The sequence below is a fragment of the Rhamphochromis longiceps genome, linkage group LG22 (genome assembly GCF_057381845.1).
Source record: "Rhamphochromis longiceps isolate RC_006_pf linkage group LG22, R_longiceps_female_GT1.1, whole genome shotgun sequence".
NCBI lineage: Eukaryota > Metazoa > Chordata > Actinopteri > Cichliformes > Cichlidae > Rhamphochromis > Rhamphochromis longiceps.
The window spans coordinates 8530525-8543208 of record NC_140577.1 but is presented as its reverse complement, the minus strand read 5'-3'; the positions used below and the strand labels follow the sequence as shown (position 1 = coordinate 8543208).

The 12684-nt window shown below is 39.8% G+C and overlaps 1 protein-coding gene across 1 annotated transcript; it reads right to left on the bottom strand.

Moving 5' to 3' along the window:
• Positions 1–1023: 1023 nt before the first annotated feature.
• On the bottom strand, positions 1024–10802 carry scn1bb (sodium channel, voltage-gated, type I, beta b). The gene is made up of 6 exons (XM_085395869.1): positions 9644–10802; positions 9392–9558; positions 6880–7117; positions 5487–5628; positions 3095–3169; positions 1024–1512 (listed from the first exon to the last, which is right to left on the bottom strand). Exons 1-5 carry the CDS (start codon positions 9690–9692, stop codon positions 3100–3102), a joined length of 666 nt encoding a protein of 221 aa, XP_085251995.1. The 5' UTR covers positions 9693–10802; the 3' UTR covers positions 1024–1512; positions 3095–3099.
• Between the last annotated feature and the right edge of the window lie 1882 nt (positions 10803–12684).

Genomic DNA, 12684 nt, shown 5'->3' with positions numbered 1-12684 from the left:
ATGCCAAATTCTGACCCTGTCATCCAAATGTTGCAGCAGAAACTGAGACGCATCAGATCAGACCATGTTTTTCTAATTGTAGCCTCGGTTTCCTGTTCTTAGGTTTTTTGATTTGATTTGATTGATTAGCATTCAAATTCATATCTCAGTGAAAACAGTGAAAAAACAAACAAACAGTGAAAACAGAACAAAAATCTACCATAAAGAAAGAAAGCATGAGACAAGGCTAATCAAAAGGTATTGGCAGAAGCATTTGCTTATTACTCCAACCCTTTTCACAAAATATCTTTTTGTATGCAGCTCCTGTACACAGGGCTTGAAGAAAATAATAAAGCAAAAACCAAACAAAACAAACAAACAAACAAAAACAAAGAAAAAAAAACTTTCCACCTTAGATAAGTAACTACATCAAAGCAAAAGAATCAAGAGGTTTTTTTTTTTTCTCCTTTTTGCTCTTTTCATTCTTGATTTATATATTTTTCTAATACTCTATTTTTAAACATGTTTTTAAACAAGGAAAATGAACTACACCTTTTTAAATCACTGTCATAACTATTCCACAGGTTAACTCCTCTAACAGAAACACATCTCTGCTTTATATTTGTCCTCATCTTGTTTTTCTTAAAGGTGAGTGTCATATAGTGTGGTGTGCTGCTACTGGAATCAACAAGGCGTTTTCAGCCAGAGAACTGCTGCTCACTGGGTATTTTCTCTTATTTGGACAATTTTCAGACTGCAAATCCAAGAGATGTTTGTGTGGGGGAAAATTCCAGTATATCAGCAGTTTATGAACTACTTACACTGCTCCCCCTGGCACCAGTAACTTTCAAAATAAATCACTGGTTTCTAAATATGGTTACAAAAGTGGACGCTCATATTAGACAGGTCCAGTAGAAGAATAAAAAAAAAAAAAAAAGTTGTTTTGAACATTAAAAATGGAGCTGGAGCTGAGCAGACCTCACTTGAAATCTTCATCATAATCATCAATCATAATATCCAAGCACGACAATTTTCAACCACGTTTTCTCCATTTTTATTAATACATCTTTATTATTGACTGAATCTATAACTAGCAGTTAATTTAGAAATACAGTCTATTGTAGCCCATCACATTCTATTTTAGAAATCACTTACACATATGGTGTTTTTTATACATTATGTGGTGATGATTTAGTAAAAAGCTTTCTTGGACAGTTAGCCTCATGGACTCTCTACAACACCACTCATATTAAATGCATGACTACATATACTTAAAGACAAATACTGAACGTACAGTATATGCTTCAGACAATGTGGTTCATTAATGCATAATGGTTTCTCATATAAGTGCAGAACATGCTTTTTGTGCACAGGGTACTATATACAGTGCTGGTACCATGCTCTCCTAGTGTGTTGTCCTTTGTTCGGTTTGTTAAGAAGGTAAAATAGAGGTTTGAGATGAAGAGTTTTTCCCTCAGGTTGTCATCGTGCAGGTCGTTAAGTGGAAGGATGTTTTCAGTCCATGAAGAAAGCCTGAAGACAAAGACGGCTCACGTAAATGGAAGTGCTGGCGCAGAATCAAAGCGACTGAGCTTGTAGAAAATCCAGTTTATCTCTAACTAATCCAACCTCTGCAGCCACATTTAAATAATTAAAATGATCTCACAGCTGTTTTCCATTAGTTTCAGCTTTGCACACCTAATCAGTGACAACATATCTGTGTTAGATGGTGCCATAAATAATGCTTTTACACTTTATTAGAGAAAACAAATCAGTTTTATATTTAGTAATGAGGTTTGGAGTACATGGTGGTGTAGCCTTTTGGACTCCAATAATACTTAATTCCTAATATTTCACAAAGGTTTATTCTCGTGTCCTTAGGGGTAGATCATCTGCATCCATCTCCTCCTCTGTCACAACAACCCTCTGCATGTCTTCCTTCACTACATCATGAATCTTCTCTGAAGTCTTCCTCTTTTCTTCCTGCCGGGCATCTTCAACATCCTTTGTCAGATATATCCACTTTACCTCCTCTGCATATGTCAGCCTTTCCTTTCTAACTTTGGCTCCAAACTGCCCTACCTGAGCTGTCCCTCTGATGCAGTGGTCTCTAATCCTGTCTATTCTGGTCACTACCAGTGAAAACATTAGCATCTTCTTTTTGTTAGTACCACCATCTCCAAAACATGCATCACAGCAGGTCTCACTACCATCTTGTACATTTTCTCTTTCACTCTTACTTCTATCCTTCTGCCAGAAATCAAACCTAACACTTGCCTCCACCCACTTCATCCTGCCTACACTCGCTTCTTCATCTCTCTTGTACATTGTCTTTTGCTTTGGATGGTTGAGCCCAGGTATTTAAATTCATCTACTTTCACTACCTTTGCCCCTTGCATGTTCACCTCTCCAACTGTGTCCCCCCCCTTGCACACACATGTATTGTGTGGGTGTTAGTCTGACATCTAAAACCCACACATTTTCACCTAACTGAAGGTACAGTATTTGTATCAAACAATTAGCAAAGCTGGTCCCACTTTAACACTTTAGCTGTGAAAAAATATAGTTGAGCAGAAATTCAAGGGATCCACCTTTCTAACCTTTCATTAATTTCCCTCAAAAATATACTTTAGTGCAAGAACTCAGTATTTAAATCTACAAAGTTTATTTTGCACTTTCTAGTAAATGTTAAGTTAGCAGCCTAATAGCCTAGCTTAGCTTCATGGACATCCATAGAACAATTTTGCTATATCCATAGAAAAGTGCAAAAATGACCCTTAATGACCTTTACGTAATGTTTTCAATAAAAGTACACAGTCTAGAAATAACAAAACTTTCACCATAATAATACAATCAGAAAATTGCTAGACTAGATAATAAGTAAAGAGCAATTTTTTCTTTTATATTTTATACTTGACGTCGTTATTGTTGCTACAGGGACACAGTTTACATAGATCAAACATGATGTTTGAAACAAAGCCGTGGTTAGGAGTGGTCAGCTGACAGGGTTTAATGACATTTATGTAGTGTTTCTAATCATTCTAAAATACATTGTAACAGTAGGTATCTTTTATGGAAAGATGACATCCATTTTCATTAAATGATCACAACGTACCTGTGCTATTCTCCGACTTGTACCCCTGCACAGTTATCTTTACTTTCCGAGGCTATCGCTAAATATTCAGCATTTCTGGAAAGGAAAAAAAGAAAATCATTTTCAGTAATCATCTGCAATGTTTTCTTTTATCACAATGACATGGGTTAAAAAATGCAAAAATAAAAAGATACAGGTTTGATTTTCTTTTCGACTTACAGGAGGAAGGTTTTGGTTTTGACTAGGGAGGAGGATGGCAGGATGAAAACACGACAAGGCGACAAGAGGGAACGGGACAAAGACACACAAGTGAACGCACACAAACACGATGGAGACAGCGACAGTCTTATAGTAAAGGAAACAATGATATAGCAGGCAAAGGCAAAAGTTAAAATTATAGGTGTGATTATAGCAGGACAATAAACAATGACATGACTCATGGGGAAATACACACTTTTCACAACTTCCGACTCACACCAAATTTGTTTTTGAGGAAAGTACCATTCACGTCAAACACTGTAAGCCAAAATAACACCTAATAAACAAGTATCAATGAGAAGGAAACCGCAACTGCTTTCACATATCTCTTATCATTTCTGCATATAAATTTGTCTCTTTGGCAGTCTGCCAAACCATATCCCTCTTCTGTGATTCTTCTCCTTTTGCACACCGAGGAAAGTTAACTTCTTAACATGCAACAGGTCATGAGTTAAAATGAGCATTTAGGGTTGAGTTTGGGTTGGGTTAACATCCACCTTTTTATGATGTCATTTTCTCCTGTTTGGATTCAGGAGACAAATACCCTCTCAACTCCAAAGAATGCTCTCATTTATTTTATAAAGCTTATAGTTAGGGCTGGATCAGGTGACTGAATGATCCCTTAGGTATGCTGCTTCAGGCTGCTGGGACACTTCCCATGAGGCACTGAGCAGTTCTTCCCACTCTCCTGGATGTGCTTATATGCAACTACTGCAACCTTTGTCTACTTCCTCCCATACTTTGTGTCTGCTCGTGGTCTCTCTCTGCTTTCCTTTCCTTTCCTTTCTTCCTTTTACCCTCATCTCTCAACCATTCAGGCCAGGTTGCTGCCCTCCCACAGCTTGGTTCTGCCGGAAGGTTCTTCTTGTTAAAAGGTAGTTCTTACTCACAGTGGATCCTCTGATTTTTTGTGGGTTCTCTCTATAACGATGTGCAGTCTTTACCTTGCAATAAAATAACATAATCTGTGGATTTTGTTGGGTTTTTCCTTCGGTAAGGATTTCTTAGTTTATCGTTGAGGTTTTTTGTAATTATAGCAAAAATGTAACGGATGTGTTGATTACTTCTAGGTTCTATTTCATCTCAAGATTCTCATTTAGTGTTTTAGTTCTTCTTACTTTTGAAATCAGTTTTTCTTCAACGTTTAGAATACCCCTATACTTGATTTGATTTGGTTTGGTCTGGTCTCTCTGATGTCTTCTTGAATTTTGTTGTCAAGTGTTTCTCTTTTCCTTGGTTTCCCCATTTGGGTACTTCCTGTTTTATTTTGTTGCTTTTCGGTCTCTTGTACATTATCATTAATATTATTTCCTTTCTTATTGTCTTAATTAGTTTCAGCTGTGCCCTGTTAATCTAGTGTTTCCACTTTTCCTGATTGCTTCCTGTGCCCATTTAATGCCTCAGTTTCTATCAGTTTTTTGTTCAGTTACACTCTAACCCTGCTGCCCTCTTTAGCTTTATGTCATGTTTCTGTTTCTTTAATTTTCCACATTGTCTCAATAATGTTTTAGGTTTTTTTCTGTTTAATTAGTCCATCTCTAAAAGCTGTATTTGGTTCGGCCTGAAATCTGTGACATTTAAAGCACCTTGAGGTGACTGTTAGTGTGAACTACAATTATTTTAATTTAATTTTTGCCTAATTGGAACACCTAAAATGTTTTTACCCAACCTGCAGACACAAAATTCTGGAATCCCTAGCTTACACTCACACAGTGTTTACTTCCTTCAGCTGGAGACCTAAAATTTTATTTCATTTGCACCTCTGAGTGAGTTTATAATGCTGGTGTGACCGGGCCTTAACCCAAATTTGTCTTTCATCAATATCTACAAATATGCATGCCAATAAGTGCCAGAAAATAAGGAGTCTCAGATATGTTTGTTTCCTTTTCAACTGTAAAATGACTTAATTACACATCTTGGTCCACAATAGCAACGCGTGACTCATTTTATTTTGAGCTACAAACTAATATTGGCCAACATATCTGCATCCAGTTCATAACTGCACTCAGAAACACTTTTATAAGCCTTTAACATATAAGCACATCTTGTATATCTTTTCAAGCTGAATCTTGAAATGAAAAGGCTCAACTGTATATACAAGATTCTGACATGCATTAAGTCAGCATGCATTTAGGTGTAAGAGAAAAATACTTACGCCGCTTCTCGTAATGCTTCTTCTCCAGCTGCTGCTATCTTTCTGTAACAGTATATCATCTCTATGAGGAGCCAGAGCTGCAGGCCGATGATGGACACGTACATCATGACCTCTGACACGATGGAAGCTGTACCTCTGGTGGCTGCATACAGGAAACCAGGAAAGACGAGACAAACAAACAAAACAAAGGTGACCTGACGGGGTCGAGAAAAAGCTGAAACCACCTAAAACCTAAAGAGGAAACATCTGTTCTATCTAAAATCTTTTGTTTTCAACCACAAGAGCCACACGCATCGAAATAAAGAATTCTGTGCTTGAATAGTCTTAGTTTTTCTTGCAGAAGAATCACTTTTGTGACATTGTGCAGTCTGCCTGTGAGACACTACTGAGTTTAATCAAAATATATAATATATAATAAAATGACTTTAACAGTCTCTCATGTTCTTGCAGAGGAATTTTGGACCACTTCACAACATTGCTTCGGTTCATTACAATTTGCAGGCATTCGTTTATGCAAAGCTCTCTTAAGAGTCTAAATATTTGCAAAATATCTATTAATTAATCATAATTTGTTCCAAAGTTACAGTTAAGAGACAGTTTTCCAGACGTATTTAAAGCCTAGTCCTAGATTCAAAGGGAAATTAAATTAAGATCGCCGCAAAGTCTAAGACTAGACTTGATCCGTGTCTGGGAGACTGAACCAAAGAGCGCACAGTTATATATGCTTACTGTTATGCTGCCTGATAGTAATGCATTTATCAGGAAACATTAAATAATTCAGCTAAGCTGCTGAACTGGCAGCGTGTCAGTATCCACGATTAGACATGTTTCTTCCATCTATTGAAAACTGTAGAGAGTAAATATCAGCCACTGATGAAATAGAAGTGAAACAAAATGAATGTTGCTTCCATTTTAATCATAACAGAGACTAGGAGGCTGCTTTATTGACAGTGCCAGAATCTTCAACCTCTGAAAATGGAGGCAGGCTGCATTCTCATAATATTAAAGCTCCGTTGTTGTTCAGGGACCTCCAGGTTAATAGGAATGCACACTGCACTCACAGTGAGATTTAAAAGAGTGACGGTCTGTATTGTGTGAGTGTGAATCAGTTTGTGAAATGCTTCTGCAATGACAGAGTCTGCTTAAGTCTAATTAAGGCCTGAAAATGCTCAGCCATCTCCACCATTGATCGCCACATTTACACGTAAGATAAATTCATTCAAAAAAATTCAAAAAATCTAAATCTGACTGCTCAAACCACACTTTTCAACCTTATTTCAATATGCATAATATATTTTAACATTTAGCAATAAATTAGCTTTTTCTTGTTAACTGTCTTCAGATGTCTTTAAGTCTACTTGCTCAGATACTAATGACCTGTATAAAGTCGTACCTTTCCCCACCACACTGAGGTGCACCACTTTGCTGACAACGTCGTTGTACTCGTAGTTTTCGTAGGAGAGGATGCGGTTGAAAAAGCACCGGTAAGTGCCCGAGTCATTGAAGGTGACATTTAACAGGTATATGGACGCATCTTGAATGTCTCTGCTCCTTTTGCTTCCGTTCCAGTCGACACGAGCCTCAAACTGGTCACTCTCAATGGTGGGGCCATCCTCATTGTAGGTGTACATCTGGACGACACAGAGATCATTTAAGGTTGTGTTCATTACCAGTTACATATTCTTATGCAACACCTTTGCATGAGTGACGGTTAAAATTAATCTTTCATTATTTATGTTATTCTGGGCCTTGGTGTAGCCGCTCAGTTTGTTTCCCCCCTTAAAGAGAACTTATTTCTGATTGGCTGTCCCCCCCTAAACAGAAGATCGGAACAGTTGTGGGTGGAGCTTCTGTTCTCACAGCTAATACCAGGTGTCTGAGATGACTCTATTGGGATATACGCACTCCATGACATCACACAGAGCCAAGGGTAGAAGAAACTGTCAGAAACAGAGCATTTGGCTCACAGGTGTTACTTTTAAAAACGCTGAAACTTTGGCGGTGTCTAATATGAACATCCACCAATGAGCTATTATGTTATTTAGGCTACGATGTATTATTATTATTATTATTATTTTGGAAATGTGTTTCATATCTCTTGAAAATCAAGGATTTAGTGTAAAAACTGTCAGTAACTCGTAAACATTTATTGCTAAATGTTTGTTAAACCCTTGAATTAGAGCAGAAAGTCTACACTTCAGCTGTACCCTGATTGTTTGATTTCAAATTGGAAGCAACAATGAAAAAAATATGTCCAGGTTCATGAGTAAAAAACATACTCCATTTTTTAGATTTTCAGTTAATTGGTTAAGTAAACACACTTGACAGCTCCAAATGGATATCATGTGAGAGGAAAATACCTCGTTACATATTGTAGATGGATGTGTTGCCTCCGATTTAAATTTGTCTACACCCCCAGTCACCCCATATGAAACACACTTTCCCCTGAAACTGTTCAGGCATATTTTTGTAAATTATAAAACGACCGTTCAGACACTACTATACTGAAATACATCCACGGCTACATTAACACAGCATGCACTGCGGCATCAAACAGAGAATCCAGCACAAGGTCAGCAGAGCTCTCTCTGACACTTTGATGACTTCAGTGGAGTAAAATGTTCCAATTGATTCCCATCTGAAGCTCATGACGGTCTCATCACTGGGTGCTATTATGTGACTGAGGACCGTACTGTAGGTGTCTATGTGCGAGTAAGTGAGAGCGACAGGAAGGAGGAGAGCTTTGGTGTGCACTATATATAAGTGCATATATAAATAGCTCAAGTCCTGAGAGAAGTAGCCCACAAGTTTGATTTTATGGATGCTTGCATGACTAAGACTTCCTGCTCCAAACCTCCCATATAGTCAGCAGTGCTGCTTGTTGTGTAAAAAGCAGAATTTAAGGTCCAGCAGAGGTAGCGGCTTCGCTGTGTGTCATTGACATAAATGTATTTTTCAAGGGATTTTGCAGAAATTGCAACAAGCATAAATAGCACCATAGTTCTGTAAAGATATTATTAAATTGGCCAAAAAGGATTGGGTTGATTAGAATTTAGGTATTATTTTATAGATAACCTCTTCATAAATCCAGTTAATTTACCAACACGAGGAGCTATTACACATACATACATCAGAAACATCAGAAATCTTTTTGGTGCAACACCGGCCCACTTGTTGACGTGTATGTCATCCAGTTCAGCGATGCACAGTGAGGATCTTGGAAGACTAAAATTTGTTTTAATCTCCATCATCAAAACTGCAATTAGGAAATGAGAGCTCTTTTCCTGAAGGATATTGCTTCTCCTTCAAATGTACTGAAATCGTTTTGTGTGATAGTAACTGGAAGAAGCTCTGGCTTTTGCAGTTATTTTCTTCTACTTTATTAACAAGGTGAAAGAAGCATCCTTTAAAGTGCTCCACTGGTTTTATCCTACCGAAAGTGTCCTTAAAAAGACTCAAACCTGACATTATGTAATCTTACATGAGTTTGTCTTTCAGTTATTTTAGCTTTACCTCTACTCCTGCCTACTGAAACAGCATGTTTACGTTTATGTAAGTGATTCCCGATTGGTTTGGAAAGATATTTTATTTGGACTCCATCAAGACAATAACGCAAACTCTTGTGAATTTCAGATTAATCTGATTTTTTTTAATTCTGTGCCAAATTTCAGATTCACAAATGTAAGTTTCTAAACTGAAAACGAATGCAGTTCCACAATCATATTCCTACTGTCGTCTCCCCTGAAAATATATTGAACAGTGTTTATTTTATATAAATAAAGCAGCAAGTTACTTCTATACTTTGTTCCTTCTTCTAATAAATGTTTTGTTTTTTGTTTTTTTTAAAAGATGGGGGGAAACCCAGATCTGCAGGGCCATAAATCCCACTTCATGGAAACACTCACCAGAAAAAAGTCAGCCTCCCCTTTTGGCCTGAAGTACCATTCGACGCTGGCTTCACCTCTCACCTCACTCCTTCTTTTGCAGGAGATGCAGCCCAGTTTAAAACCCTTGCCTGCTACAGCTTCAGTGTCCGAGTCCACCTCTGCACAGGCCCCGTGACACTGGTACACTGTTTACAAGAAAAGAAGAGATGTCATCAGCCTGGGTTAACAAGGTGTCATAGCAAAACACTGCCAGGAATCCCGCCCACTCACCAAACAGCGTGCAGAGGAAGGAAAATAGCAGAAAACGTAGTAGTGCCATAACTCCAGATGTTTTATCGAAGGAGGGGCCTCAAAAAGTACAACCCTAAAATGGTTCTTGAAGCTTTCACGGAGCCTAGTGACACTCACGCACTGAGCACCTCCGAGTTTGCAATAGCAGGATGGATATTTGCAAATGTTTTCTTGTAGATTTCAGGAAGCTTATCTGTATTGTTTTTTTTTTAAGTGCAGGCTGATGTCATGTGTTGGTGACAACTAGCAGCTAAACATGCATTGTAAAGTGCAAACCGTATACGCGTAAATGTAATGTCCCGTGGAACCACTCAGGTCTTTGGCTCAAGCCGGCAACAGTTTCCAGAATTCTGGTTGCAGAATTTATTGCCACAAATTATTGCTCCTTTTGAGACAGTTCCCCCAATTTACACACCCACTGGCCTCCCGCATCCACGCGGTGACCTTTTCTGCTATCAATAATCAAATAGCTTATGAAACGATCCAGATATCTGTTAACTCACAGTGCTCCCCAGATCCGCACCCTGAGGTTATGATTTTTTTTTTCCTGAGGTCCTTTTAATATGAGATGCAGAGAGCAATCAGTAGACCTCCCTGGGGCATGCTCCGCTCTAAATGTTGGAAAATTACAGAGAGTATAGACGCTTACGAGGTTAAAATGAATGTGTTCAAGAGTGCAACATGCCAGCTACTGAATAAACGTCAACAATACATTTACATGCCAGTGCATTTATAATCAATTTGCATGCTCTACGGCAGGAAACAAATGGCTACCTTTTACAGGGTACACGCTACCAGTATTTAATAGAGACCAGTCTAATGGTCTAATGGTAATTATCCTTAATCGGATCAATGAAATCAGAGCCACTGTCCTGATCAGGCCTCCTCTCCTCGAGCAGAGTCGTCTCTCCTGGAAAAAATATAGAAAAATACTGTCCTCTCCTGCGATGGCAGCTATATATTTTTTTTGTATAATTTCAGCTATCTAATGACCCCGTGCTCGGAGAAAAGATGTTTCGTTCGCGTTGGCATTGCAGGTCAAACTGCGTGAGCGCACACGCAGGCATATAAGCCAGACACGCAATTAAAAAAAACACACACACAACCCTCAAATAAATCCGTCCAGTGCTCAGTTAACGGTGTTTTTTCCTGCGCCACAGCGGCACCTCTGTTGAGAGGCTGTTGCTGCAGATGCACTGCGGTAAAAACAGCCAAGCGTGTGTGAGACAGGGCAGGTGCTGCATGTGACAGCTGTTTGAGCCTCTTCTGTACGGTTTTTTAAACTGATGCTCATTTAACCCTGCCTCAAACCTGCTGCAGGGATCCCGGTGTGCGTTGGAAGCAAATTAAATGGAAAATGATAAATAAGAAAACGAGAACAGGGCGAGATGGCCCTTTAATTTAACTCCATGTTGATTCATACAGGGCATCAGAGAGCTTCCACTTTCTGGACTTCTTGTTTTATAGGGGGCGCTAATGGGAGGTGACTCAAAAAATCCAGTTAAAATTACAGTAGGCTACAGTGAAGGAATTTTTCGTGAAATTATTTTAATGTATTTCCCAGTGTTTATTACACATTGAGTTTTACCATTAGATATTTGTGGAAACTTAAAAAAATTATAATAATTTTGATGTTTGATGTCTGTGGTCCCCACATGCTTCAAAAGATCCACCATCATCCCTGTGCCCAAGAACAGCAAACCCTCATCCCTGAACGATTACCGGCCAGTTGCACTGACCTCGGTAGTAATGAAGGTGTTTGAGAGGCTGCTGAAGAACATCATCTCCTCCTCCATCCCAGACACCACAGATCCGCTGCAGTTCGCCTACAGATCCAACAGATCCACAGAGGATGCCATCGCCCACGTCCTACACACCACTCTCAGCCACGTGGACAAGAAACAGGGTAACTATGTGCGAATGCTGTTTGTTGATTACAGTTCAGCGTTTAACGCAATAGTGCCCTGCAGACTGTTCACAAAGCTCAGGGATCTGGGACTTAACAGCCGTCTGTGTGCATGGGTGTTTGACTTCCTCACTGGCAGAACTCAGGTGGTGAGGGTGGGCAGGTGCTTCTCCAACAGCATCACCATCAACACAGGAGCACCTCAGGGATGTGTCCTCTCGCCACTGCTCTACTCCCTCTACATTTCAGACTGTGTGGCCACCCATGGCTCCAACACCATTGTGAAGTTTGCTGACGACACAGTGGTGTTGGGTGCCATCTCCAACAACGATGAGGCGGCCTACATGGATGAAGTGAAGAATCTGGCATCGTGGTGCCAGGACAACCACCTCCAGCTGAACGTCAGCAAGACCAAGGAGCTGGTGGTGGACTTCAGAAGGGGTCAGCACAGAGACTACAAGCCCATTATCATCAATGGAGCTCCAGTGGAGAGGGTGCAGTCCTTCAAGTATCTTGGTGTCCACATCTCCTCAGACCTGACATGGGCTGCCCACATTCAGGTCCAGACCAAAAAGGCTAGGCAGCGCCTGTATCACCTACGACAACTGAGGAAGTTCAGGGTCCCTCCAAAGATCCTCAGGATTTTCTATACAGGCGCTGTGGAGAGCATCCTCACACAGAACATGACACCGTGGTTCGGGAACAGCTGTGTGAAGGACCAAAAAGCTCTCCAGAGAGTGATCCGTACAGCAGAACGCTGCTGCAGGATTGCTCTCCCCCTGCTTCAGGACACACCAGGAGATGCCGGACTAGAGCAGCGCAGATACTGAAGGACCCGTCCCATCCTGGCAACAAACTGTTCCAACTTCTGCAATCTGGTAGAAGGTTCCGCATCTTCCGGGCAAGGACAGAGAGACTCAAGAGGAGCTTCTATCCCCAAGCCATCCGTGCCCTAAACACACACACCCGCCCTCTCACATCATCTATAATTGACTGAGACAGGACTCTCTTCCAGACACTCTAAACCAAGGCACAATGTACATTCCAAATTCCTTTAATTTTAATGTTTATATTGTCTATCCTGTAAAATAGTCAGATGTCTATTCATATTAAT

What these genes read in the sequence shown, in the direction of transcription:
- scn1bb (XM_085395869.1), bottom strand. Translation starts at nt 9,692, where the DNA reads ATGGCACTACTACGTTTTCTGCTATTTTCCTTCCTCTGCACGCTGTTT. An exon ending in CTTCCTCTGCACGCTGTTTG is followed by an intron (nt 9,559 to 9,643) that starts GTGAGTGGGCGG and finishes TCTTGTAAACAG; the next exon opens with TGTACCAGTGTCACGGGGCC. An exon ending in GAAGCATTACGAGAAGCGGC is followed by an intron (nt 3,170 to 5,486) that starts GTAAGTATTTTT and finishes TTTCCTTTCCAG; the next exon opens with AAATGCTGAATATTTAGCGA.